Source organism: Ananas comosus, linkage group 16, assembly GCF_001540865.1.
Source record: "Ananas comosus cultivar F153 linkage group 16, ASM154086v1, whole genome shotgun sequence".
In the NCBI taxonomy this organism is placed as follows: Eukaryota; Viridiplantae; Streptophyta; class Magnoliopsida; order Poales; family Bromeliaceae; genus Ananas; species Ananas comosus.
The window spans coordinates 4,120,469-4,146,760 of NC_033636.1; the positions used below are offsets into that span (position 1 = coordinate 4,120,469).

At 38.2% G+C, this 26,292-nt stretch overlaps 1 protein-coding gene across 17 annotated transcripts in view; it reads left to right on the plus strand.

The window, feature by feature from the left end:
- The window catches only part of LOC109722246 (probable serine/threonine-protein kinase PBL11), a 32,065-nt gene continuing 6,229 nt past the window's right edge, over nucleotides 457-26,292 (plus strand). For 2 of the 17 annotated variants that reach the window (XR_002219425.1, XR_002219426.1), the window contains exons 1-8: nucleotides 477-1,688; nucleotides 2,052-2,330; nucleotides 2,476-2,885; nucleotides 3,165-3,400; nucleotides 3,879-3,961; nucleotides 4,094-4,162; nucleotides 4,319-4,536; nucleotides 11,539-11,754. Coding sequence is in view for 1 of the 17 variants with exons in the window: in XM_020250202.1 (XP_020105791.1) it covers nucleotides 1,410-1,548; nucleotides 1,632-1,688; nucleotides 2,052-2,311; nucleotides 2,476-2,634 (615 nt within the window). In the remaining 16 variants the exon portion in view is untranslated. Of the gene's footprint in view, nucleotides 1,689-1,830; nucleotides 1,935-2,051; nucleotides 2,331-2,464; nucleotides 2,886-3,164; nucleotides 3,401-3,878; nucleotides 3,962-4,093; nucleotides 4,163-4,318; nucleotides 4,706-6,856; nucleotides 6,991-11,538; nucleotides 11,755-26,292 lie in introns of those variants that run through there. The other 15 variants (XR_002219428.1, XR_002219429.1, XR_002219431.1 and 12 more) reach the window with 14 other exon arrangements.

Below are 26,292 nucleotides of genomic sequence, written 5' to 3' on the forward strand. Positions count from 1 at the left end.
AGAGAGAGATATGCTACGTATATATTAATAGTATCAAACCTTGGTACTATGAGTTTTCGGCCGTTGAATGAAGGATGTGCGGTTAGGATGATAGTGGTCCCCAGTTAAATTGATAGTGGTCCTCAAGGTTGAATGTTGTGGTTGGTTATAATAGTATAATTAACGGGTGAAATGATCAAAGGGATATATATATATATATATATCTCTCTCTCTCTCTCTCTCTCTCTCTCTATCTCTCTTTATATATTCTCTATATATATATATATATACACTCTCTCTCACACAATATATATATATATATAATGCCAAAAAAAATTAGTACATACCTCTCTCTCTCTCTCATGTATATATATGTAGCTCACTCTCTCTCACATCTCTCTCACAGATATTCTATACCTCTCTCTCTCTTACACACACTTATATACCTCTCTCTCTTCTCTCACTTTTTCTCACATATATTATAAACCTCTCTCTTTCTCTGACGTGTACCTTTTTTTTAAAGAAAAAACTCTCCCACGCACACTTTCTCTCTCTCAGACACTTACTCTCTCCTCTCTCTCTCAGGTAGCCCTCTCCGCGATGGCCGCGAGCGGGGGCGGGCCAGCGCTGTGCGAGCCAGCGCGGGGGGGCGAGCGGGCGTGGGTGGGCGGGCACGAGCCAACGCGCGAACTGGCGCGGACACAAGCCGGCGCCGAGTGGGGTTTTTCCTCTTTTTTTTTCCCTCTTTTTTTCCTGTAAGATCCACTCCTCTCTCTCTCTCTTTTTCCTCTTTTTTTCCCTTTTTAAACTTTGAATCAGGATTCTAAGGTGGTACGGCAGGGCCCTCCGCGATCAGCGCGAGCGGGAGCGGGGGCGGGCGAGCCGACGCAGGCGGGCGCGGGCGCGGGCGCGGGCAGGTGAGCAGGCGAGCGTCCGCGGGCGCGGGTAAGCGCGAGTGGGCCCGGGCGTGCGGGCGTGAGCCAGGGCGTGTGGGCGCGAGCCAGGGCGGCGCGCTGCCGCGAGCCGGGGCGGATGCGACCCATCTTTGGAAAAAAAAAAGAAAAAAACATAGAGGAAACAGAAGTCAATGTGCCCATACCTTAGCCCATGCTTCTGCTCTGATGCTGACCCCACATCAACGGGTTTGGATCCGGCCATACTATCGTACATCCTCCCCATCCTCCCCAATCCTTTTCCTGTGCTCGCTCTCACCCTTTTCCCCTCTTTAGTCATTTTCTCCGTCCTCTTTGCTATTCACCTAAGCCAACTTCCCCCGTAATCCCCTCCTCTCCGTCCTCGGCGTCTTCCTCGCTACCCCTCTTCTCGCCTTATTTGCCGCATGGCACCACCTCCGCCACCGACCTCCTTTGGTAGCACCTTTGTGCAGGTAGACTAATGAAGCGTCGTTGACGTTGACTGCCCCCTCAGCTATGCCTTTCTACGTGCTCGACAAGAATGGCATCGTCACTATCACCGACGGGGCGCTCCAAAATGCCGCTCGGCTCCTCAACATGGACAGCATCGGAATGGCTATGCCTCAAAGAAAACCATGGAGTTCTTCTTTCCTTGGTTTTTTTTTCTCATTTCTTTTCTATGGAAGGGAACAAAAAAAAATTGTTATTGTGCTTCTAACATCAATTTCTTTACTGCAGCTCCAGAATATATTGTCGGAACCCGTGGCTATGCGGCTCCAGAATATATTGCTACAGGTTATATTTCGACTCATCCTCAAATTATGCAAAAGCAGATAAATATGAATGTTTACGCTCGCTGTTATATATTTAGAAAGTATACAAGTTGAGGTGGTAACATATTACATCAGAAATAAATAGGACCCGATTTTGATGACAGGGTCGGTTAGAAAGTATACACGTTGAGATGGTAACATATTACATCAGAAATGAACAAAGCCTGATTTCGATGAACAGGGTCGGTTAGAAAGTATACAAGTTGAGGTGGTAACATATTACATCATAAATGAAACACGGCCCTAAATGAACACGGCCCGATTCCGATGAACAGGGTCGGTTAGTGATAACTTATTTCTAACAATGTTTACATTTTTCCGCAAGGCCACTTATCCGTGAAGAGCGACATATACAGCTTTAGTGTAGTGCTATTAGAACTGTTATCTGGAAGGCGAGCACTGGATGAAGATCGGGGATCCCTAAGCGGGTACGGTAGAGCTCTCCGCAATCGGCGCCGCTGCGCTCTCCGCATTCGACGGGTCCCATCGTTGACTGTGAGTGAAGAGGGATTGCGGGGCTCACCGGTGTTCCTGCACGCGGTCCATGGGAGCGGGTGTATCTTAGTGGATTGGCAGAGGGAGATGGTAGTTTGAATATTAACTGGTGAAGCTTTTTACTGTATATATATAATGCCATTTAAGATTATTTGTATTGTAATTTTAATTTTGACTATTAGCTTTCTTTACAATTACAAGCTTTATTTTACTTTTAAATGTCGCTTATGTAGCTTTCTTCAGCAACTTGTTAGGTTTTATTTCCTTCTGCTTCAGTCATAAGGGAGCTTGACTGCATGAAGCGGCATGAAAACTTCTTTAGAAGGCCATCTTCAAAGGCTTCTTCAGCACTACAATGGATTGAAGAATGTATGGAAAATACAAGTTGGTGGCTTTATGTCCAAGCTCTCTAGAGACTAAACCAGTGGCACCAACTCCTCCTATAACACCAACTTTGCAATTCATTGATGGAAATAATGAACTCGGGGCTAAGATCTTTAGCTCCATGTCTTTCTCAAGATATGGAAATTTCATGGATATTGTTTCTCCAACAGCTAAGGATCACATTCTAGATTATGCTCTCCTATTCAAGGAAATTAGGAAAGATGGACAACTTATCATTCTTTCTAGCAGCACGACTCTCAAAATCAAAGCCATGGCAGAGGTAATAGTATGCCTTATTGTTGTTCAGTAATACTATACAGACCTCGCTTGATATATTGCTATTTTGAATTGGGTAACCTAACTTCAATATTCTGACGTTATTATTAAACTTTAGAATATATGTGATTTAAGTACTTTTCCATCGGAATTTAAAGGTCATTACTTAGCAAATTACTTATATATTAGCAACCGAAGGGAGGTATTTTTTACCTTTCTTAGAGTATATTCAAATGGATAGAGTGGCAAAAGAATGACCGTTGTCTTTTTGTGCTGTGTGCAGGGGCAACGCCCGCTTCCGCATCTCCTCTCAAATGCCATCCTCTTTCACTGCCTCATCGGACGTCCAATTTGAGTCCTTCATCATCAGCATCATAAGCTCCCTCCCTACATCACTCTCCCTCTGATCTATTCTTTTTGATTGGATCCTTCTTATCTGTGATTCATTTTGATCGCGATGTTGGGGTTGTTTACCATGCACGCAAACTGTTCGATGTATTGTCGCTTGCAATTTTAAAGGTATTTATAGGTCCTAATCATTGTTAACAATATATATTTTTTTATTTATTTGTAAACTGTTTGATATATTGTCACTGCCGACTTTAAAAATCTTTATATTTATAGGTTCCTAATCATTATTAACAATATGTTTTTTTGTCTTTTTATTTGTTAATTTTAATAAAAGTATGGTAATGTAAATTTAACTCAAAAATAATTTCAGTTGGAATAGGGCAGCAAAAAAATTCCTGTGTTTTATCATCAGCATGTTGTTTTTCTTTGTTTATTTGTGAACTTCCTCCCTCTTTTATACATAAAATAAGATGTTGAGCTGATTAAGGATGAATATCCCAACTAGAGTTTAGTTGAAACATATAAAATTGAATATTTGATCAGACTGCTTTTTTTTTATTTATGAATATCTGAACTACTATATGAGTTAAATTTTTACGTGTCGTATGTATTTAGGCTTTTTTTTTTGCGTGAGTTCTTTAATAAGTCTTTCAGGAGCAAAAAGTTGAAAAAGCACACAAGCTCTCTATTATAATAGGCGATCTTGAGTTGCAACTGAGTAAAGAGCAAGTAAGAATATAAAAGGTTTTAATTTTTAATATTTATATTCAATTTAGAAAATATGACAAAACATTATATAGCGCTTCAAGATAAAAAGATAATAATATTACTTTGCATTTCTTTTAATTGTTTACTTTGTAGGAGTACTTTGAAATTGAAAAAGTTTAATTATTAAAGTCATAGGCATAAAGCACAACAGAAGCTAAAAAGGTAGGTTTCAGTTTTTTTGTTTAAGAAATGCTATTGTCTTATCATTACTTCTTTTATGTTTTTTTATTCCCTTGAAATTTTCATTTACTTTTGCACCTGGTTGATTTATATTTAGTTTCTACTGCTGTGGTGATTGACATTTGGTAAAATGAATAGGTCACAAGCCCGTCTTCAAAAGTTAGCTGAAATGTTTTATTCTGAAGCCATAAAACCTGCAAATGAAGAATATTCGAGTGCAAATGTTCATTATCACGGTGGATCAAATGGTGATTATCAAATAAAACCAAACAATGACCGGTTGCAGAATCTTTTTCTTTTTTTTTGCAAGAAAAGATCTTTGGCCTTTTCTATCACAAATGAAGAGGAAAAAGCAGGTGAGTCCTTAAGCAATTCCTATGTACAAGAATTTTGGATATTTATAAGATTGTTTTCTTATGGACTCAGTTTTTTATTTTTGATTTCTTTTTCTTATACATTAGGACTGCAACTTTTTATGAGTGACTGCTCCTTCTAAACTATAAATATATGCTTATATATTTTAAAGACAAATTTACATTATTGTTTAGCTAATTTTCAGTTAGTTTAGGTTTGTAGTTTTGGTACCATAGATGTTCATTTTATTTTAATTGTTTGCTCAAACATATAAGACTTTGCATTTTACATAATTCTCTTAATATTTTTGCGTTGTTTGCTAAGCACTGAAGAGGTAGTTTGTCCTAATAGTTGCAAAGTGAGCTAAATCAATACTACGCCAGTTTGTTGCAGAATTCGTGGCTTCAGTTTTTAGAATTATTCATCTATTTCTCTAATTTCTTTCACAAGTACTTTTTTGGCCTATTTGGAATAGCTTTCTAAAAGTTTATAAACAGCTGTTGGCATGATCAGAAAAATAATATATTTAGATCATGCTAGAATGGTAAGATATTCTTACCAGATTTTCTTTTATAGGGTACTACATTTTATGGTTTTTTTTCAAGTAGAAATAAGTTGTTTTGTCTTTTAAATTTCATAGCAATCTTAATTTTGCTTTCAATTTCATTTTAGTTTCTAAGGTTTCAATTTTATAGCTTCCATGATTTTTTTATTTAGATTCCGATGTTAGTATATATAAAAAAAAAAACATGTTTAAATGGTGCGGCTGTGTCAACAACTCTCTCTTTCAGTGCCTTTTGCCACCCGGTACGGACAATAGCCCCATTGGCTCAAAGAGGTTCATGTCAAAGTACCATTTTGGTTGATTCTTTACGCATGATTGAACATTCTAACCCTATCGTTTATTTCAAAATTTAAAAGATTATAATCATTCTGACAATATTTTGCTTGCTTTCAGAGACTAATATGTAATTCAATAGAGACGATAATTTAATAATTTTTTTTCTAAGTGTAACTTACGAAGTAATGTACGTGATCGACAAAGTTTTAACCATGGTGATTTACCAAATCTTTTTTCCTTTTGTACGGAACGGTAAGAGCACGCTCGCATTATGTGTGGAAATTATGCCCTCCACTTTTTCTGCGTCTGTACTTTTTTTGCAAATCATAACGCTGCAGTCGGTGAAAATTGAATTGTTCAAATTGAATTTATGATTTTAGTTGCTTTTTTGGGGAATGGTTCTCTATTTTGTTTGCTTCTTCTGATTAAGCCAAAATAATATAATGATATATGGTGAAAGTTCGGATCGTCCGCTATATAGCATTACCAAAAATTGCTCCATTCTCTTCTTTTCTTCTGATGAATTTATAGTAGTAGTACAATTATGCTGTCTCTATGATCAAATGTTGTGGTTCCCCGCATTATCTCACGCGAACGCTAGCAAATTTTAATAGAGTCACTTAGGAAAATATATGCAGGACGTGATATTTGAAATTTCTTCTTGCGTCTGTTGCTGGCAATTTTCGAACAATTTAGCTCAGAGCATGGAACTAGGAGAACTAAGCTATCAAAAATGTTGATCGCAATATTATGAAAGTAGTGACACAAAAGAAAAGTATAATCTTCTTAGAGAATGTTGTGCCTGGTATTTTCTATATTGTTTTCCCTACTTTTTTTTTGTGCTTTTCTTTCTGTGGATTTTCTCCCTACACCATTTTGTGTTAGATGTATTGTACTTTTTTGGGGGGTTCTTTGTCTGATTTTTATGACATGCTGTGCTTATTTCGGTATTGTTTCTTTCTAGACTTCTTTATTTTTTGCCTATTTTATGTGATGAAACTTGCTCGTTTAATTTAGGTATGGTTGCTGCATACATTTCATAACTATTTATCGCATTATTTTTACTACTTCCTTTTGTACTCACTATTTTTCTCACTATTTTTTTGGACTTTTTCCTGTTTTGTGGTACTTTTTTAAGAAAAGAAAAATCCTTTTGTGCATTATAAGCAATATCAAATTTTAGGATTGTGCATTATAAACAATATAAAGTTTTGCCAATAGATGTTGAGATTTATACAATGGTGAAGTGCTTCACCAAATTTATTTTATTTTCGTAGAAAATCCGAAAACTATTTTGTTTACTGTTCGATTCATTCCGCGTTATGATTTTTGTTATTTATTTATTTGTTTAGATGCTCTATTATTTGTGCTATTACTGTTAAATTTTTCTCCATATTGTTTCTGTTATTACTTGGTTATCAAGTTGTTTTTTTGTGATCTTCAATCTATATCTTCCTACTTTTTCCCTCTCTATTATGCAGCTTTTGGGTGATCCAGGACTTTGCTTCTGTATGGTGTATTTTTATGTTATAATTACTCATCAATTTTGTTAAAAAAGCTTAAATACTATTTGGTACTTTTTGTTTAATATATTGGTGCAGTTTTAGCTCTCTTATTTAGTTTCTCGATAATCCAAAACTTTGCCCTTTTTTTATTTTTTCATGTGACAATTTCTCATCGGTGTTTTTTAAACAACTTTTTTTCTCAATTGCTATTTGATACTTTTCTTTCTATATTCTGGTGTAATATTTTGTCCTTCCAGATCTTTCGCATAATTGGAGGCTTTCACGTTGTTATGTTCATTTTCATGTGCTAAGTTGTCTTCGCAGGTTTAATAAACAACTCTGAATGACAATCGAATATATTGTTTTAACCTTATCAGCAGTAATCTCTTGCGTCATTGCTAAATGTAGAAAATTTAAAAATGCTCTAATATCTTTCATCTTTGTTTTAGACATGTTTACAATGGTTGATTTAACAAGATTGTCTCTTTTGTCTTTCAGTAATCGTTCCAGTGTTTGCTACATAGGTTTATTTGTTTACACTGCTTAAGGGTTCGCGAAATACTTTTGTTGTATTTGCTCTGGTAACATCTGTAATTCGCGGTGAGAGTTTTGAATTCATTAGAACATTGAAATATTTGCTACTAAGGTTTATTTGTTTACGCTGCTTAAGGGTTCTCGAAATACCTTTGTTGTGCTTGCTCCGGTAACATTTGCAAATTGCGGCTGGAGTTTTGAATTCGTTAGAGCATTGAAATTCATAATTTTGCATTCACAAATTTGCTACATTTCGAATTAGTTGTAAGTAATAAAACATACCTTGACCTAAAATTAAGCCATCTTACTTTACAAAATTCTATAGTTGGAAAAAAATTATTTAAAAACTGTAATACAATACTATTGTATTAGCTCCCCACCGCAACGCGCGGGTCCCCTTAACTAGTACGTATAAATGAATCTTCAAAATAAACCCATGCAGAAAGTTACAATGTAAGAATCACTATGCATGCACTCCTAGCTAGGCATTGTTCAAGAAATCCTAGGCAGTGTTTGATTGGGAGAAATCTTAGAATAAGAGGAATATCCGCTCATTTATACCTAAAAACCGCCAAAAAAAAAATTATAGATAGAACTAATTGGGAGTCTAACCGAATTATTTAAGAACAAACCATTAATCCCTGTGCCTTAGAGTGCATGAAATAAGATAGTTCCCCTATTTGATTTCTCAAATATTCTAAATCAAAATCTAACATAGTCGGATTAATGCCTGTGCCTTAGGGTTGTTTGGTTTCATGTAAAAATATGAAAAATAATTTTCGATGAAAAATATTTTTGGCTGAAAAAGAGTTTCACGCTTTTTTTGCGTTTAAACTTGTAGGAAAAGAATATTAATTTTTCAACCATACGTGTTTGATTTGTAGAAAAGGAAAAGATCAATAAAAAATTATTTCATATTTTTTTCTGCTATTATATATATTACTACTATAAGTGCCACATGCAATGAACTGTTTGTATTAAACATCAAGCATTTTGAAAATTAATTTTATTAAAAATTTATAATGTATTTCACTTTCAAATTTGATAGAATTTTGTTAAGTTTGTTTTATCAAGCTGAACATCAATAATTAAAAAATTCAATAACATCCAATGATAGCTAAGGTAGCCATTACAGGATAATAAGAAAAAATTTTTACTGATATTTTGACTGTAGGTGTATTTTGTAAACAAGAGGTATTGTGAGAGAAAAAAATTGATAGGCCTAACTTTAAAGTCGTTTTGACTATAGAGCTTCCGAATTGATGATTCATACCGTTAAATATAACAAAGAGAATTTAAACTTTTTAGAAATGAAATTTCATAATTTTTTGATATCAAATACTTTATGATCGAAGAACCTCAAAATTGACAATTTTAACGGTCGTTAGTGAGTGTTTCCAAACTAACGGTGTAGCTAGAAGAATTAGAATCGGTTGAATTTTAATTAAAAATTATATTCACTATATAGATTGTAATATACCGAATCCTCGAGTCGTAATGCTAATTAACTTTGATCGAATTGATCAAAGTGAGGTAAAAGGGTGACAAGCGAGTTTCCCGAGTGGCCTTGAAGGCGTTGGGATGGATGAAAGTGACTTCCGGAGGTGTTTGGGTGTTTTCGGCGCAAACCAGGCGCGGAAACGAAATCCGAAACACTGGAGTTGCTGGACTGCACAAGGGACATGCAGTATCGGTACTAAGCCAATGTTGTACCGGTACCTAGCAGGAGTGCAATATGATTAGCTCTCGGGATCGGGATCCTGGTGAGCTATGTACCGGTACCTGAGGCTGGTACCGGTACTGGGAGCCCTGTGTACCGGTACTCCAACCCGAGTACCGGTACCCAGTCTGTTAGTGATTGAATTGTAATGGTTGATGGGATATTTTGTGAGGGGCTTCTTTGTAAATGTAGGAGCCTATAACCATGATCCTTACACTGTATTCCCCATGCAGAGAAACACTTTGTTCTCTCCTTCATCTTGTTTCCTCCTCTCTCTCTAGAAGCCCAAGATGAGAATTGGAGGAAAATTAAAGGGGAATTGGTGGCTTTGGTGTTGAAGAAGCCCAAGATCAAGGTGAACTTGAGTATCATGGGAGTCAAGGTAAATTCTCTTGTTCCTATTTGTTAGGGTTTGATGTAAATACCCTAGTTTGTTTAGTTTTATGGTTTTTGGGTTTTGGAGGGTTAGATTACTCCATGAATTCCTAAGAAATTTGAGTAGGTTGAGGTTATGTGAACCCTAGTGATGAAAATGGGATTTTGTAAGTTAGGAGATCTAACATGGAATTGATCTCTTGTAATCCTAATTGAAGATAAATTCGACACGTTGGAAGGCTTAGATCGAAGTTCCGAAGAGTCTACGACAAGATATTGAGGAAAAGCTTCGTTTTGCCTTCGTTAGCCGTGGGTCGAGAGAGATAGGCATCTAAAAATCACGGGATTTGGATTCTCGCATCTTGGCATCCCTACGAGGTGGGTGGTACTATCCGAAATCTTCGAATCCTTCATTATGTCTATGTCCCCTTGTTGAGCATATATGTATATGTATAGTTGGCATTCATGCATTTTAGGGTTGAGGTTATTATGTGGCTAAGTTGGACAACCTTGTATGCTTTCAATGTCAAAAATATGTGAAACAATAAAGGACTATGATATAGATCCCTATGAATGTATGAACACGATATTGGACCATGACAATAGTAAATAAGGTGACATTGTGACTAGACGGAATGAATAGCACCAAGAATTATGAATGCTAGACAAGGAAAAACTATATATAAACTTGTGGCAATTATGACATGTACCCTCCAAGTGAGAATTGGATCGTACTCACATATAGTTTGAATGCTTAAGGGTGGTTGCTCCACCTCAAGCGGTGAGCTTCAGAGTTGGCACCACTAGGCGGTAGCGGAATTCTCCCCAGCAGACGGTCCCGTCGGGTTGCAGTGGAATTCTCCCTGACAAAGAGGGATTTGGTTTGGTGAGTTGGGTTTAATTAAAAGGTTAACCAAGAGAATTGGGTAAAGATAAAGGTAAAAGAGCATGCATGCATCATGAGCATCTTATTATTGCTTCAGTTTTTGTACATACATTGTAGTAGCATTAATTGGTTTGCTATCTATTTCCTTTTCCTACATATGCCTAAGTAGACCTAGTGGGTGAGTTGGTGAGGTCGGCGGCCGAACCCACTGAAAACTTTCATAATTCTCACCCCACTAATCATGCAGATCCTAGCGTGAGCGGGGCGGTCGAGGATCGCGGCATGGATATCGCGCACTAGATAGTGGACCTCCATTGAGTATAGTTATACCTTTTGTATTTCATCTATTGTAGTTGATGAAAGGAATATGTAATAGTTGTACTTAAGAGATGAGTATGTAACGGAAAAATAAAATTTGTAAGCCTTGTATTTGGTTTAAAATAATCAAGATACAATGTATGGATGTAATAACTAGTTTACTTTCACTTGCTCGTGTTGCTTGCCCTTATGCAAGTCATGTATATTGAAATTCTTCCTAGGCAAATTTTTTATATATGCCTTGTTGTCGTGGAGCCTTGGGTGGACAGAGGAGGTTCTGTCCGTTCGGCGTGTGTGCATACCCGAACCAATCAAATTGGCGGCCATGGAGCATGACATAGATCAAGATCAATAACTATAATCTTGAATTTAAAATCCTATACCCTATTTTTAGGAGTTTGTTCCATTTTGGTCTTTCATTTTACACTCACTTGATACACTTTATTATAAATTTTTAAAACTACAAATTCGATTTATATATATTTCAAATGCTTTTAATCATTTAAATTTCACATGTCACCAAAAAAGTCTTTAGTTACAAAAAAAAAAAAAAAAAAACTGTCACAAAAAAATACTTAATTTCAAAGAGAATGGAATTCAAACCTGCAACCTTAAAGATCTCTTAACTCCTCCCAACCACCATACCACAAACCTTAAAGATTGGAATTCAAACCTGCAACCTTATATATATTTCAAATGTTTTTCAAAAGTGTCAACTCTTTTTTATTTATTCTTATTTACGCGCTATATTTTATTTCTAAGACCCAACCCAAACCCTCACCTAATACCCGACCTTTCCTCCCAAACCATTCTATTCATCTCTAGGTATCGTTCTGTTGAGATCTCCGGCGATCGCCGTTGGAGGGATTTCCGGTGATCAGGTTGGGGCTCCGCTCCGCAATCAAGGTAGTCAAGCTTTACATCGTTGGGGCTCAGCTGCATCCATTTCATCACCTCCTCTCTTGACCACGTCTTCTACCCCGACCTCGTCATCAATTTCTTCAATATCTCCCCATCTATCTGAGGAAGCTTACTAACTTGGTAGGTTGCAAATTTGTGTGCTATTTTTTAATTTTTTAATATTTTTGTTGCTTTATAGTTCTTATGAATCTTTCGGATCAAAAGGTATGATCAAAGAAATATAATTAAATAGATGCTTTTTATCACATGATCCGGAATAATCGACAAACTCTCCACAGTTTATTCACTTAGGAAACAATCACTAGGAAGTTAAAGTTTTGAAACTAAAAGTATTCCTAAAACAAAAAGTATTAATGCATTTCTTAAATAGCATAATGTGTTTCCTTGCATCAAAGAATGCGTAATAGAATGAAATAATAAAGAACGGTAAAAGAATGAAATAATAAGTGAATTGAGGCATTTCAAGTAAATTTAGATAGTAAAACACTACTATTAAATTGACGTATTTTGCCTAAATTAATTTAGATGGCAAAACACTACTATTTTCCATTATTCAATGTTCTTGTTGGCAAAGTAGTACTCAATCTTGCTAGTTGACCTTCTAGAAGTAAATATAACAAGTATTTAACTTCTAAATGAATTTGAAATTAATTATAGACATGGTTTTTCTCTGGACTTTATCTAAAACATAGAAATCTTATCATGTCTTAAATTTTGTTGTAGAAAACAAAGAGCTAGTAGATTCAAGTTCAATATAAATCCACTTATAAACCATTTTTTGAATAGTGTATAGTTGGCTCACCCCAAATAATCTCTGCTGGTAGTAGCGTGCTGGTCATTTTATTAGTCAGATTTACTACTGTCATTGGCAATGTAGTTTTTGTAGAAGTTATACATCGGGTTGTAAATATAAGTTGCAAATTCTTGTGCTATTTTTTTTATTCTTTTTTAATATTTTTGTTGCTTTTCATGCTCCATGTATAAATTCCATTGTTTTATTGCCATAGAAAAAATGTTGGACAAAAGTTGGCTGCATATTAAGAATGGATTAAGTCCTGAATATAAAGAAGGGGTTTCGAAATTTCTAGATTTTGTATTTGGAATGACATCCGGAGATACAATTCCATGTCCTTGTAAGAAGCTATTTAAGAATGAGGTTGAGACCGATTTAATGGTAAATGCCCGTGCGGGATTGGGCGCCGAAGTGGATTGCCGTAGGAAAGGCTCGTTCCTAGAGTGGGAATGTTGACTACCACGGGGTCATTAGGCACGACACAAGTCGGGACGTTACCACGTGTAAGTCTCTGGTTAATTGGGTAAAAGTTAAATAAACTTGACATTAAGATGGACATACTAGTAGGCATTTATCTTGTGACACTAGTTGATGCATACATAGTAGATAGACATACTAGTGAGTTGTTATCTTGTCACCCCCCGGGACCCGGCATAGCCCCGCCCGGTGCGCGCCCAGACCCGCCATATGTCTACACATATAAGGCGTCTACACAAAAGCGGAAGAGTAAAGCAAGAGAAAATCTACAACTAGAGATATCAGAGCAAGTATATAGCTAGGTTCTATCAACAAGCAGAAATAAAAAGGAAAGAAAAAGAGACTAAACCACTAGAACATAAAGAAACTAATACATCATAAGTCTCCAGATACAAAAGTAGGGTGGTCTCTATAATAAGGTACAAAACTCTCACAACCTCTCCAACAGAAAACAAAAGAGAGGTGGATNGAAAACAGCAATCCGAGAGCAGCCTAAGTCCAATTTTTTGGTGACCTTAGGGCTACTTTAAATACCTCAAATCTCGGGATACGAGCCATGGGTCGGAACACTGTCAACGACCTACCAGAAAATCTGGAAATGCTCAGAACACAACCCAGACACTCGAACCTCACAATTTGCAAAGGTCCAGTGTGTTACATATCTTGTGACACTATTTGATGCATTCGTAGTAGTTGGACATTCATGTTGGACATTGTTTGCATTGACAACCTTAGTGGTAGCATACCTATACTCATGTTAACTAGTATGGAAATGTAGCTTTATGATGACAATAGCTATTTGATCATAATGAAAGATTTTCTCTTTAACTATGGCATATAACTTAAAGATGGACAAGCACGTAAATTTGCATATTCATATACTTGTGCATGTGATAACATACATGTAGTGAACATATCATGTAAAGGCATGTCTATAACTGAATTTGTAGGTTATGGAAACCCTAGGATCTATCTAGATACTATCAAATCAAACTAGAGGGGGGTGAATAGGTGTATAGCCCAAAAATACAAATCTAAATGCGATAAAAGTAAATGCAGAAAACAAAATAGCACACCGAGATTTACGTGAAAAAACTCTAATTTGGAGAAAAATTCACGGGACCAACACGCGAAAACATAATCCACTAAGAGAAAATATTATAAGGTGATTACCGACTCCACGGATTTAACCTCACTTTAACCTCCTACAGATCTCGTGCATGTCACTGGGTTGTCCACGCCCCACGTTCGAATCCACGAATGCCACGCCTCACGTCCAAATCTACGAACGCCACTCGAATCCTCGAGCCCACGATCCAAATCCACAAACCGCCTTGATCACGTCAAATCCACGATGTCGTACATGAAGAGTTTTATGTTTCTACGGTGATCCTTTGCTTAGAGAGTCATTGAAAAACCAGAGAAAAATCTCTAAACAAAGTTTAGATCAATTCGACATATTAATATTGAATTCCAATATCTCGAATTGAACTAAAAGAGGCTATTTGATGGAAATGGGTTTAAAACGAAAACCTAGCCTCTAGGGTTACTCTATCATGTAATCTCGTGCTTCTGTGTATTAGAGAACTCCAATGTCATATTTATAGACTTCAGAATCAATTAGAATAGAATTAGAGGCTTAATTAGGAAAGTTTACATTGTACCGGCACTCGAGTGTGGGTACCTGTCACGCCTCGGGACCCAGCGGAAGCCCGCCCGGCACGTGTTCAGACCTGCCATATGCCTACGACATATCAGGCGTCTACAACAAAGCGATAAACAAACAACTAGTAACAAGTATCTAGAGATAGCAGAGCAAGTGCACAACTAGATTCTAATAACGAGTAGGACGAAAAGAGAACTAAATCACTAACATAAACATAAAGTAGTACAACAACAAAACCCAAATACAAGTGCTAAGCATACAAAAATGGTGGTCACTATACATGGGTATAAAACTCTCGCTCTCTACACAGATACAAAAATAGAGAGATGACCACCTAAGAGCAAACACTCCTCGCTAGCTAGCTAAGCGATCCCTTTGCCACGATCCCGAGCCTCCACCGGTGCGGATGGCTCTGTAAGAAAACACAAACAGGGGGCGTGAGAACTATAATCAATAGTTCCCAGTGGACAATTGCCGACCTCAGCGAAATGCACCACTAGGCTAAAAAGGCCAAAAGTAGTATATTCAACTTGTAAATGAAAAGAACATAGTGTATATAAAACATGAAATAAACTTGCTAACTACTATGCCTCTACTTAGCATAGATTTCCACAAATATAAATGCTATTCTAACATGAATATGCACAAGTATAACTAACATGATGTCCACAAGTGCAACTAGTAAAATGTCATTGTTTACTAATTCGTTTAATGTCCATTTTGCATTTTAGTTCCAATAATGCTCCGATCATATAGGACCTACCTGTGGTAGTCCGGCTTGCGTTGTGCCTAATGGCCCCGTGGTAGTCAACATTCCCACTCTAGGACTGAGCCTCCCCCACGGCATCCCATTTCGGCGCCCAATCCCGCACGGGCGAGCTTCTATTGCGTTGGCTATCTCCAGAGTGCCGGCTTGTGGGGAGCGACCCTCACAAGTATGTGCGAATGAGCACAATAGCAAGCAGGCATAAATATCCATCTCAAGTCCAATGTCATCATGTCTAAAACATGGTATAAGAGCTAGTGTCCCAATGGCCCAACACTATGTGATCATGTAGCAGTTTAACCATTTACTAGGTTGAATGCCTTTTTATGGCATTTTTGTCCACTATGTCAAACATAAGTTTTACATCAAAGAGCATGATATTCTAGTCATTTCCATTGTAAGAAACATGATTCCAAACCATATAATAGAATGCTATTCTCATGCATGTTAACAATGCACATATCTCTCTCTACTATATAGAGATAATTTTCATTCTAAAATTCACATATGCCCTATCTAGTATGAATATGCATGATTTTTTATTTTTCAATAATTAAAATGACATAGGTGAAATTTTTCTCATTTCGGTAAGGTCAAACCCACAAAGACTCAAATTCCCGTCGTTTGTGCCGATGAAGGTGTCCACACGTCTCCTAGCTCCCTAAAGATAATTCTAAGAGGGATAAGCAAAACGAACGAACACTTCTATGATCAAACTTTAATCAACCCAAGAAAAGGGCAAAAACTCACCTTGTATGATGAAAATCTCTTTCAATCTCCAAATGAGAGCAAGAACCCTTCTAATCCAACCCAAATGAAAGTTCTACACCTATCAATTAAGTCCTAAAAGCCACAAATCAAAAATCCCCAAATAAAACTCCAGATTCTCATTTCTAGGTTTTCATCTAAAAAATTCTACCAAAACAAAGAGAAGATTTATGATACTAACCTTTAAATAAGCTCCAATCCAAGCTTGGAATGAGCTAAGGTTGAAGATTGATCCTCTAGAAAGCTTCTCTCATCAATCCAAAGCTTCTCCAACGGAGGAAATCCAACATGAAGCAAAGAGGAGAGAAAAAGAGAGATCAACTCAAGCAAAAACCAAGAAAAATGGGAGAAAAAACAAGGGAGAGGGTCCTCACTTGTTTCTCCACGTTCTAGGGCTCAAAAGAGTCCTCAAGGGGCTGTGGAGGGGTTATATAGAGTTGCGACATTTGCAAAAACACCCTCCAACAACGTGCAGTCTGCACTGCACTGCGTACCGGTACCACGGGCAAGAGTCACCGGTTAACAGGTAGCAGACTGCGCAACCCGAGCCTCGGGCTGGCAAAATGTAACACACTGGACCTATGCAAATTGTGAGGTTCGAGTGATTGGATGTGTTTCGAGCTTTTCCACGCGTTGTGGAGGGTCGTAGAAGGTGTTCCGACCTAAAAAGTTCGAATCCTGGAATTTCAGCTAAGTCCTGAGAGTTTTACTCTTGGGGACCGGTCCCTGCGGGGAGACACCGGTCCCCCGGCGAGGCAACCGGTCCCTGGCGGATGAGATCGGTCCCCAAGCATGTTTTCGCGGGGAGAGACCGATCCCATGCGGGGAGAGACCGGTTCCCGAGAGCAGGTTTTGCGGGATGGACCTGAGAGACCGGTCTCAAGCAGGGAGAGACCGGTCCCTCTGGGCAAAATCTGCCTAGTCCGGGCTTTGCACAGGTTGCAAAGTTGACGGACTTTTTTGGATTTTGTTACACTAGAGGGCCTATATGGCCATTTCACTTTCCTTTCTCCCTCATTTCACCCTCCCACTTGCTTTTAAAGAGAAAAGGAGAAGAATGAGGAGAAGGAAGGAGAAGGAGAGCTTGTTTGAGTACTTGGAGCTTCACCCTCACCCTCTCTTCTTCCATTTGGTGGTTTGGAGCTTGCTTTTGGAGCTTGGTGCTGGATCAATCTTCAACCCTAGAGGATTTTGAGCTTTGCTTGGAGCTTCCTAGAGGTTAGTTGCTTGTTCCTTCCCTCTAGACCTAGTTTTGATGGATTTTGGGAGATGAAACCCTAGAATGGAAAACCTAGGGTTTATTTGGAGCTTTTTGATTAGAGGCTTTTGAGCTAATCTAATTGGATTAGACCCTTGGTTTAGGTTGCTTTGGAAGGGATCTAGCTTCCATTTGAGCTTTGGAAAGGAATTTCTACACTATAGGTGAGATTTTGGCCCTTTTGCTTAGAAGGTCAATGTTTGAGCTTGTAGTTGATCGTAAGGTTCGTTTAACCTTTGTTCTTGTGCCTCTAGGGTACTAAGAGGCTAGTGGGCACCTTCGTCGGAGCTTACGAAGGGTTGCGCAAGTTTCGATGGGTTTGACCTAGCTTAGCATATGAGAAATTCTCATATCCAATGTTTTATGCTTCGTAAAGTAGAAATTCATGCATTTCCACGATAAATGTATTTATTAGGGATTTTAGAATGCTTAACATGCCTATGCTATGTGTAATGAATTTTTGGGCCTCTATGTAGTAGAGAACTAGCATATGGAACCTGTACATGAGACCGGCATTCCATGTACGGCTTGGGATCGCGTATCTATATTGAAATTGGAAATTATGTCATGCCCTTGGACTTACGTTTAAATGAGAGGCTACTTTATGCTATAGAGAAGCTTGGGAGACTTGCACTACTTGAGAATAATTGGGCTAATGTCATTAAGCGGCATTGAGTTCGGATCACGTTTGAACCTAGTGTTAAAGTCATGTTTGGAACATAGAATATGAAATGTTCTTAACTTATAGCAATACTTAAGTGTCATAAGGCATTAAGCAAGGTGAGTGTTGGGACATCACTTTGAGATATAGAACTGGACCGTTGGGTTGCTAGTGGCTTTTACCATGTTAGAGACATGATGATTGAGTACTTGAGCTGTTGACTACGCTTGCTTGCCATTTGTGCTCATTCGCACATGCTTGTGAGGGTCGCTCCTTACAAGCCGGCACTCCGGAGTTAGCCTACGCGACTTATGTTCGCTCGTGCGGTATCAAGAAACCTACGGGGTCGGGAGGGATAGACTCATTTTCAGAGTAGGAATGCTGGAGCTACCACCGACACTTAGGCGGCACAAGCTGGACCACACTTGTGTAGGTCCCAAATGAGATTGAACCGTGACATCAACTTACAAAGGTTAATCACTACTAGATAGAGTATAGTAGTTGGATACTTAGACATGCTTACCGCATAGTGGTGGATATTGAGATAAACTCATAGTATACTTGATAGTATTACTCATCACATCTTGGTATGCTTGTTGCCATCATAGAGCATTCGAACTATGCATTGGGCTTATTTCATCTTGATAGAATGGTTACATATCATATATCTTGTGGCATAGTAGTATTGCATTTCATACATGTTTTCAATTCAGCAGCTTATTATTGTCTATTATTATCGTTACTTCCCCTTTTCTTTGGGCCTACTGGTGCATTGTGCTGAGGTCAGTAATTGCCCACTGGGAACTATAAATTATAGTTCTCACGCCCTTTGTTTCTTACTTTTATTTCAGAGCCTTCCACTCCGGTCGAGGCTAGGGACCGAGGAAAGGGAATCACCACGAGCTAGCTTGTGAGCGAGGGACGTTCGATAGGTGGTCCACCTCTTCTTTGTTTTCTTTTTGGGAGAGGATGAGAGTTGTACCTTGTATAGAGACCACCCTTTATATAGTGCTTTTGTGATGACTCTTGTACTGACTTTTTCTTTTTGTTTGGTAGTTTACTTTCCCCTTTCTCTACTTGTTGTTAGTTGTTAGCTGTTAGTAGCTCTGATATCTCTAGTAACTTTATTTCTTCTAGCTTCCATATCTCTTTTGTTGTAGACGCCTTATATATGCAGGCATATGGCGGGTCTGGGCACACACCGGGCGGGCCTATGCCGGGTCCCAAGGCGTGACACAGAAAATACACTGGGTATCAGTGACATCGCAGGACAGTCACCGGTAACAGATCCAGTACCGGTACGGGGCCAATGCAGTACCGGTACTCTGCTCTGCAGAGTCTAATCCGAGAGCATCCCAAAATCTAAAATTTGGAGACTTTGGTGCTATGTTTTAATTTTCAATTCTCGAGATGCGAGCCATGGGTTAGAACACTATCAATGACCCTCCAGAAAGTGTGGAAAAGCTCGGAACACAAATGAAACACTTGAACCTCGCAATTTGCAAAGGTTCAGTGCATTACAGTACCGGTACACCAGGACGCATTAGGAATTTTCTGAGGCTGAGTGTCGCTACCCGGCCAATGCAGTATCGGTACTCGGCCGATGCAGTATCGGTACTTGGTCGTGGTACCGGTACACAATGTAATTCCAGAACTGTTACGTTTCGGGTTTTCAGGAACCAAATGTGAGGTACCGGTACTCAATATAAAAATCCAGAATTTTCAATCTGGTTTTGAGGAACTGGAAATCGATACTGGTACACAATATAAAATATTGATATATTCAATTTAAAAGTTCCAAAAGCCACTTCTAATCCATTAAACATTAGTTTATATGATTCTTGCATCATAAATAGATATGAATCATAATAAAGACATTTAAAAGCTTACCTCAGCATCGTGATTCATCCAGTGAGATGTTTTCGAGTTCTTCGGAATCTCGAATTCTTCTATCTTCGACAACATGAACTGAACCCTTCAAGACTCCGACTGAAATCACGAAACTTGCCAATACAAAATTCGTAACAATCTCGCCATTTGGTAATTTCGTGACAAAATTCAAAATTACATCAAAAGTGAAAAAATGAAGTGCAATATCATCACCAAAACATCGAACCTCTCGCGTGTATATCCAATCAGAATTACAAACAAAATTACATAAGAACTCCTAAAATAGACTCTATGACTTAGACACAACTAGGAGTCTTGAAGTCTTGTCATCCCTGCAAAACAAATTCTCCAAAAACAAAGTTAAAACTTAAGTTGTCAAACCTCTCCAAGTCTCCAAAACATCAAACCTTCATCGTCAAGTGTCCTCGAAGTTTAAATCTCTCCCCCTTTGTTCAATTCTTCTCAACCTATGCTCTCCCAATTTTTGTCAAAAATTGCCAAAAATAAAACAAAAAGGAAAAAAATACTATAAAAAGAGTAGCAGTACGCAATACAAAATCCTGTTTTTTAAAGTTTTGGGTTCTGCGGTACCCGAATCTAGTACTCGAAAAGTGAATTTCACACCTAATTCATACAATTCAAGTTAATTTCACAAATATTAAAAATTATACTCTAAAATTATCATGATGAATATAAAATATTACATGATTTCTTAATTCATATAAACCTCAAAATTAATTCATCAAAAATAATCTAGTGGCTAAAAAAAATATCAAGATGTAATGGTTCATGAAAAACGACTTATAGACATTCACCAAAATTGATACCAATTTATCGCAAAAATGTTCAAATTTGAGATTTCGAAAATAAAGCACCGGGGATGGCTCTTTGAGCATCTTTTCACTATACCACCTTATAACTCCGAAAATTTTAAAATATGCACAATTTTTTAACCTTTTCGGGTATGTATTAGATATGCATGTGGTAGCTTTACACACTTACCGGACGACAGGGGTGATAGCTTTTTCCTACATGTGGTGATAGTTTTTACACTCTTTTTAGGATGTAACTCTTTCCACATCTTTCAAGCATAGGAGCATTTTTTTTTTTTTCGTATCAATTTCTCAAAATTTTTTTTTTCATAATACAAACTCCCTCTAAACTAAGCAATCTTGCATTTGAAAGAAAAATTGACAAATTTTAGTCTATTAGCGAATAACTATTCATCATATTCAACGCTCACAACGGAGATAGTTTAATTGCCAAAATAATAAGTATTAAGAACTCCTATAATAAGTATTAAGAACTCCTATAATGCTCACAAACATGCTTACAAAAATTTGATGAATATAAGTATTAAGAACTCCTATAATAAATTATCTTCAAAATAATAAAAGTGGAGTAAAATCGATAATTAATATGAACTTAACTCGAAATAAATGAATGAAAAGTTGAGATGTTCAAGGCACTTTTCAAGTTTTAATTTCCCAATGAAAAATTCGAGTTTACTTTCCCAATGAAAATTCCAAGTTTTAATTTCCCAATGACAATGATTTCAAAATAAATTCCAAGCAAAAAGACCATTCAAACATGTAATGCAATGATAACAAATATGCAATGAGCACCAACCAAAGCACTACACAAAACACAACAAATTAAAACTTAAGACAAGAAAAGATATCACTTTTCCGAACCCAAATTTGTCGGATTATTGGTTGTCTTGGCTTGTTGACGGTAGGCACCGTTTGTTTTGACTTCCGATTCACCGTCGGTTTCCGTGTTGCATTTGATTTTGGTTGAACTTTTTGTTGTGGCTTTGACTCCCGGTTGATTCGAGATACTCGACTCGATTGATGTTGCTTTTGAATCCGTGGGGGTTGTCGAGTATTGAAAGATGCCGATAAAGCCTTCTTATCCTTTTTAGGGCATGTCTTCTTAATGTGCCCTTTGATTCCACATCTATGGCACACTTTTTCCTTCAAAGTTGTTGAGACTTTAAGTTTTGAATTTTGATCCTTCGCAACATAAGTCCACCCAAATTCAAGCCCAAGTTTATTCGTTTGACTTAATGCGAGAATATGGTCTAACTTCTTCGATCTGGAGGAAAATTTTTGAATGTCGGATTTAAGTTGATGAACTTGTTTGGTCAAGACTTGATTAGAGGCACGAATTTCTTCATGTTGTTGTTCTAAAAAAACCAATCTTCTCTTGATGTGATTTGATCGTTATCTCCGAATGATCTAGCTTCTCTTGGAGGATTCCATTGTTCTTCAATATCGACTCCCTTTCCTCCTCAGGAGCTTTACTAGTGGTCTTCAAGATTTTGTTTTCATCTTCTAGCTCAAGCAGGTGTTTCCTTAGCTTCTTGTTGTGCTTAGCCATTTTCTTTGACTCAATAAGGAGTTGATTGTACGTTGCGGCCAAGTCATCATCTTCCGACTCCCCCTCACTCTAGCCATCGTCGCTCGACGTCCCATGCAAGGAGAGAGAAACACACGAGTCAGAAATAATAGATGATAAACAAACAACAGTAGACGAAGGTAAGGTATTTGTAAATAAAGCAATAGCGTCATTCTTTTCTTCGTCACTTGAGATCGATTCGCTAGAAGTAGAATCATCCTAAGTTTTTATTTGCGAAGCCTTTTTTTTTTGTACAATTTCTTAGTGGGACAATCTGTAAAAATATGGCAGTAGCCTTTGCATTAGAAGTATTGGATTTTTCCTTCAAATTCATCCTTTTTTTTAGAAGATTTTGCAAGTTTCTTTTCTTTTGATTTTGAACTTGGAGATCCTTTTGAAAAAGATTTTTGTTTAAAAGATGAGGCTTTGTTAGCTTTGTTTTTTCAAAAGTTTCGACAAAATTTCTTCATGAGAAGTGCCAATTGGTGTTCAAAGTCTGCAAGTGAAATGTCTCCATCGGAATCCGAGTCCACGTCTTCCTCCTTTGTCGATTTGAGTGCAATCCCTGTACTTTTCGAAGAAGACTTGGAAGAAGATTGATTAGTAGGAACATTTCATAAGTTTGTTAAAGTCAAATACAAATTTATGTTCTAGAAAGAATACATGTGTCAGCCTGGTTGACTTCTAGGGCATACATCTAATATCTAGTACCGGTACCCCCAACTCAGTACCTCAACCCGAGAGCTGGTATTTTTGCACTTGTATTGGGTACCGATACTTCATTCCTAGTTCTGATATTCAATACAAATTCTACTGTTCCAGCAGACTTAACACTACGGATTTCGTTTTTCCGCGCCCAGTTTGTACCGAAAACACTCAAATACTCCGAAACTCACTTCTAACCATCCCAACGTCTTCAAGGCTATACGGGAACTTTTCCTATTGCCTTCATACCACACTTTGATCAATTTGACCTAAAGTTGGCATTATAATACGGGGATTCGGTATATTACAATACATGTAGTGAACATATCATATAGAGGCATGTCTATAACTAAATTTGTTCAATTAATTGTTGCATTTACGCATACTACTTCTTGTATTTTATTCATACCTCAGTTGGCCTAGTAGTGTATCTTCCTACTATTGGCGGCTTACTTATTGGAAACTATTGTTTAATAGTTCTCACCCCCATTGGTTGATTATTTTTATTTCAAAGCCTTTCACAGCGGGAGAGGTTAGGGATCGTGGTAAGGGGCAAGGTATTAAGTGCCGCTCCATGCCGTACGGCACGGGGAGTGCCGTACCGTGCCCCCAAGAAGGGGGCACGGTACAGGCGGGGCATCGCACCCCCCTTGAGTCTCGCGGCATGCCGTTGCGTGCCGCTCGAGACAAAGCGGCACGCTGGTGCGTGTCGCCGGCACATATTTTTGGCTTTTTTTTTTTTTTTTTTTTTTTTTTCTGCCCGAGCCCTCCGCTTCTACCACAGATATCCATTTTTTCTTCAGAAAATATTTTGTCAAAATATGTCGCATCGCGAAACTTTTGGTGAATTAGGGGAACAAAAATCAATCTTCTAAACAAATTTTGATAAAATTTTTTTTAAAAGAATAAAAAAGAAAAAAAATATAGATGTAATTGCGGTACTATTCTGGTTGTTCTAGTCATTTATATTCAAAATGATTACATGCATATTAATTGATGAGTATTGTAAGCTATGCCTAGCAAATATTAATAATTATTTGTCTAAATTTTTCAAAAATAACATAATAAAAATTTATTGGAACAAAAAAAATTTAAATAAGTCCGTGCCAAAGCGTGCTAGTAGAAGGTCATGTGTATCCATCGGCACGCACGCGTACCACGTGTGGGCACGGAAGCGTGCCCGTGCCGTAGCGTGCCAAGGAAGGAGCGGCACGCCCCCGTGCCACGGCACTTTAAACCTTGGTAAGGGGTCATCGACTAGCTGGAGCCTCCTCGGTGTTATTATAGTCCGACCCGTAGATACTTTTCTTTTGGTTTAGTTATGATGTATAATCGTATTTTATTCGAGATTTCATAGTATTGAAGATGTACCATTTGTTAGACTTGTTGTATATCTTGCATCTTACATGTGTAGTAGAATTTATGTTCTAGCTCTGATTACCATGTTTAGGATTGGTTCCTATTCTTTTTATGGTTGTTGTAGACGCCTTGGATGCACCGATAATGCTTGGTATACATGGCGGATCTGTGCACACGCCCGGTGGGCTTTCGCTGGGTCCCAGGGCGTGACACTTTGACTCATTATCGACAGGTTGTGTCACTTCAGCATAGCGAAACAATCATGCGTATAGTGTCATAATGTGTACAATAGAGATTAGTATGGCTCTTTGAGAGATTAGTGATGTTGAACCTAATGTAATTCAATGGTCTAGGGCATTATGAGTCTAATATTCTCTTTTGAAGGTTGATGTCTCTATGCTGGCTGTATGCGGTTTCTAGTATAAAGCTCCCAAAATGCAGTTTCACTTGGTGGTCCCACTGTTCATGTAATATACCGAAACTTCGGTAGAGAGTATCGAACTTTAGTGAAACTGATAAAGTGCGAAGTCGATTGTTTCGGAATGCTTCGGAACGTCCGAAATGTATTAAAGTGAGTTAAATAGGGTATAAGGACCTTTGGGAGCAAAGATGTGAAGAATCAGCCAAAACTAAGCAAAAGTTGCTCTCGGGGTCCGGACCCTCTGCAGGGACCGGACCTTGGCTGCGAAAATTGCAGGAATGATGCTCTCGGGGTCCGGTCCCTATAGAGGGTCCGGACCCCGTACCCGAAAACTGCCCAGTTTAGGCTACACAAGTTACAAAGTTGGGGGGTGTTTTGGCAATTGTACATTAGGGGGGTTATGTTATGAGGTTGTAACTCATTTCCCTCTCACTCTCCCTCACATTAGCAACAAGGTTGTAACACACTAGACCTTTGCAAATTGCGAGGTTCGAGTGTTTGGATGTATTTCGAGCTTTTCCACACTTGGTGGAAGGTTGTAGAATGTTTTCCGACCTAAAAAGTTCAAAAACCTGAATTTTGGACGAGTCCTGAGAGTTTTCACTCTCGGGGACCGGTCCCTGAAAGGAGAGACCGGTCCCCCAGTGAGCAGTGTTGCGATAGCCCTGAGGCAACCGGTCCCTGGCGTGCGAGACCGGTCCCCGAGCGCGCCTACGCAGTGAGAGACCGGTCCCGCGCAGGGAGAGACCGGTTCCCGAACGTTGGTTTTTCGGGTTCGCAGCGAGAGACCNCCTCTAACTCATCCAAAAACTTGTTCTAACCTTTTAAAACATGTAGGTTAGTGTCACATCACATTCCACACACTCGAACTTCGCAATTTGTAAAAGTTCTGTATATTACATATTGAGACAGGTAGTATACTTGATAGTCCTATTTATTGCATCATAGTATACTCATTACCATGATAGAGCATATCCTTCATACATTGTCATAGTAGATGATGTTACCTACTTGTTCGCTATGCTGGGATATAGTATTCATGCTTGGACATACTTCATTTGAATGTAGTAGATGTACAACCATTTGACATCTTGCTTATGTGCAACATAGTAGTTTAGCATTTTACTTTGCTTTCTTAAATGCAAACCGTTTCTTTTATTATCATTCTCATTATTGCGTATAGTACTTACCCGTTTCTTTTGGGGCCTAGTGGTGCACTGAGCTGAGGTCAGTAATTGCCCACTGAGAACTATAAATTATAGTTCTCACGCCCCCTGTTTTTTGTTTTCTTTCAGAGCCTTCCACGCCGGGAGAGGCTAGGGATCGTGGGAAAAGCGTCGCTTCGAGTTAGCCCTTCAGAGAGAGGCGAGCTTAGGTGGTCTACCTCTCGACGTATTTTCTTTTATTTTTGCGAGAGGTTGAGGGTTTCACCAGTGTACTAGAGACCACCATTTTTGTACTTTTGAGACTGATAGTGTACTACTTATGGTTTCT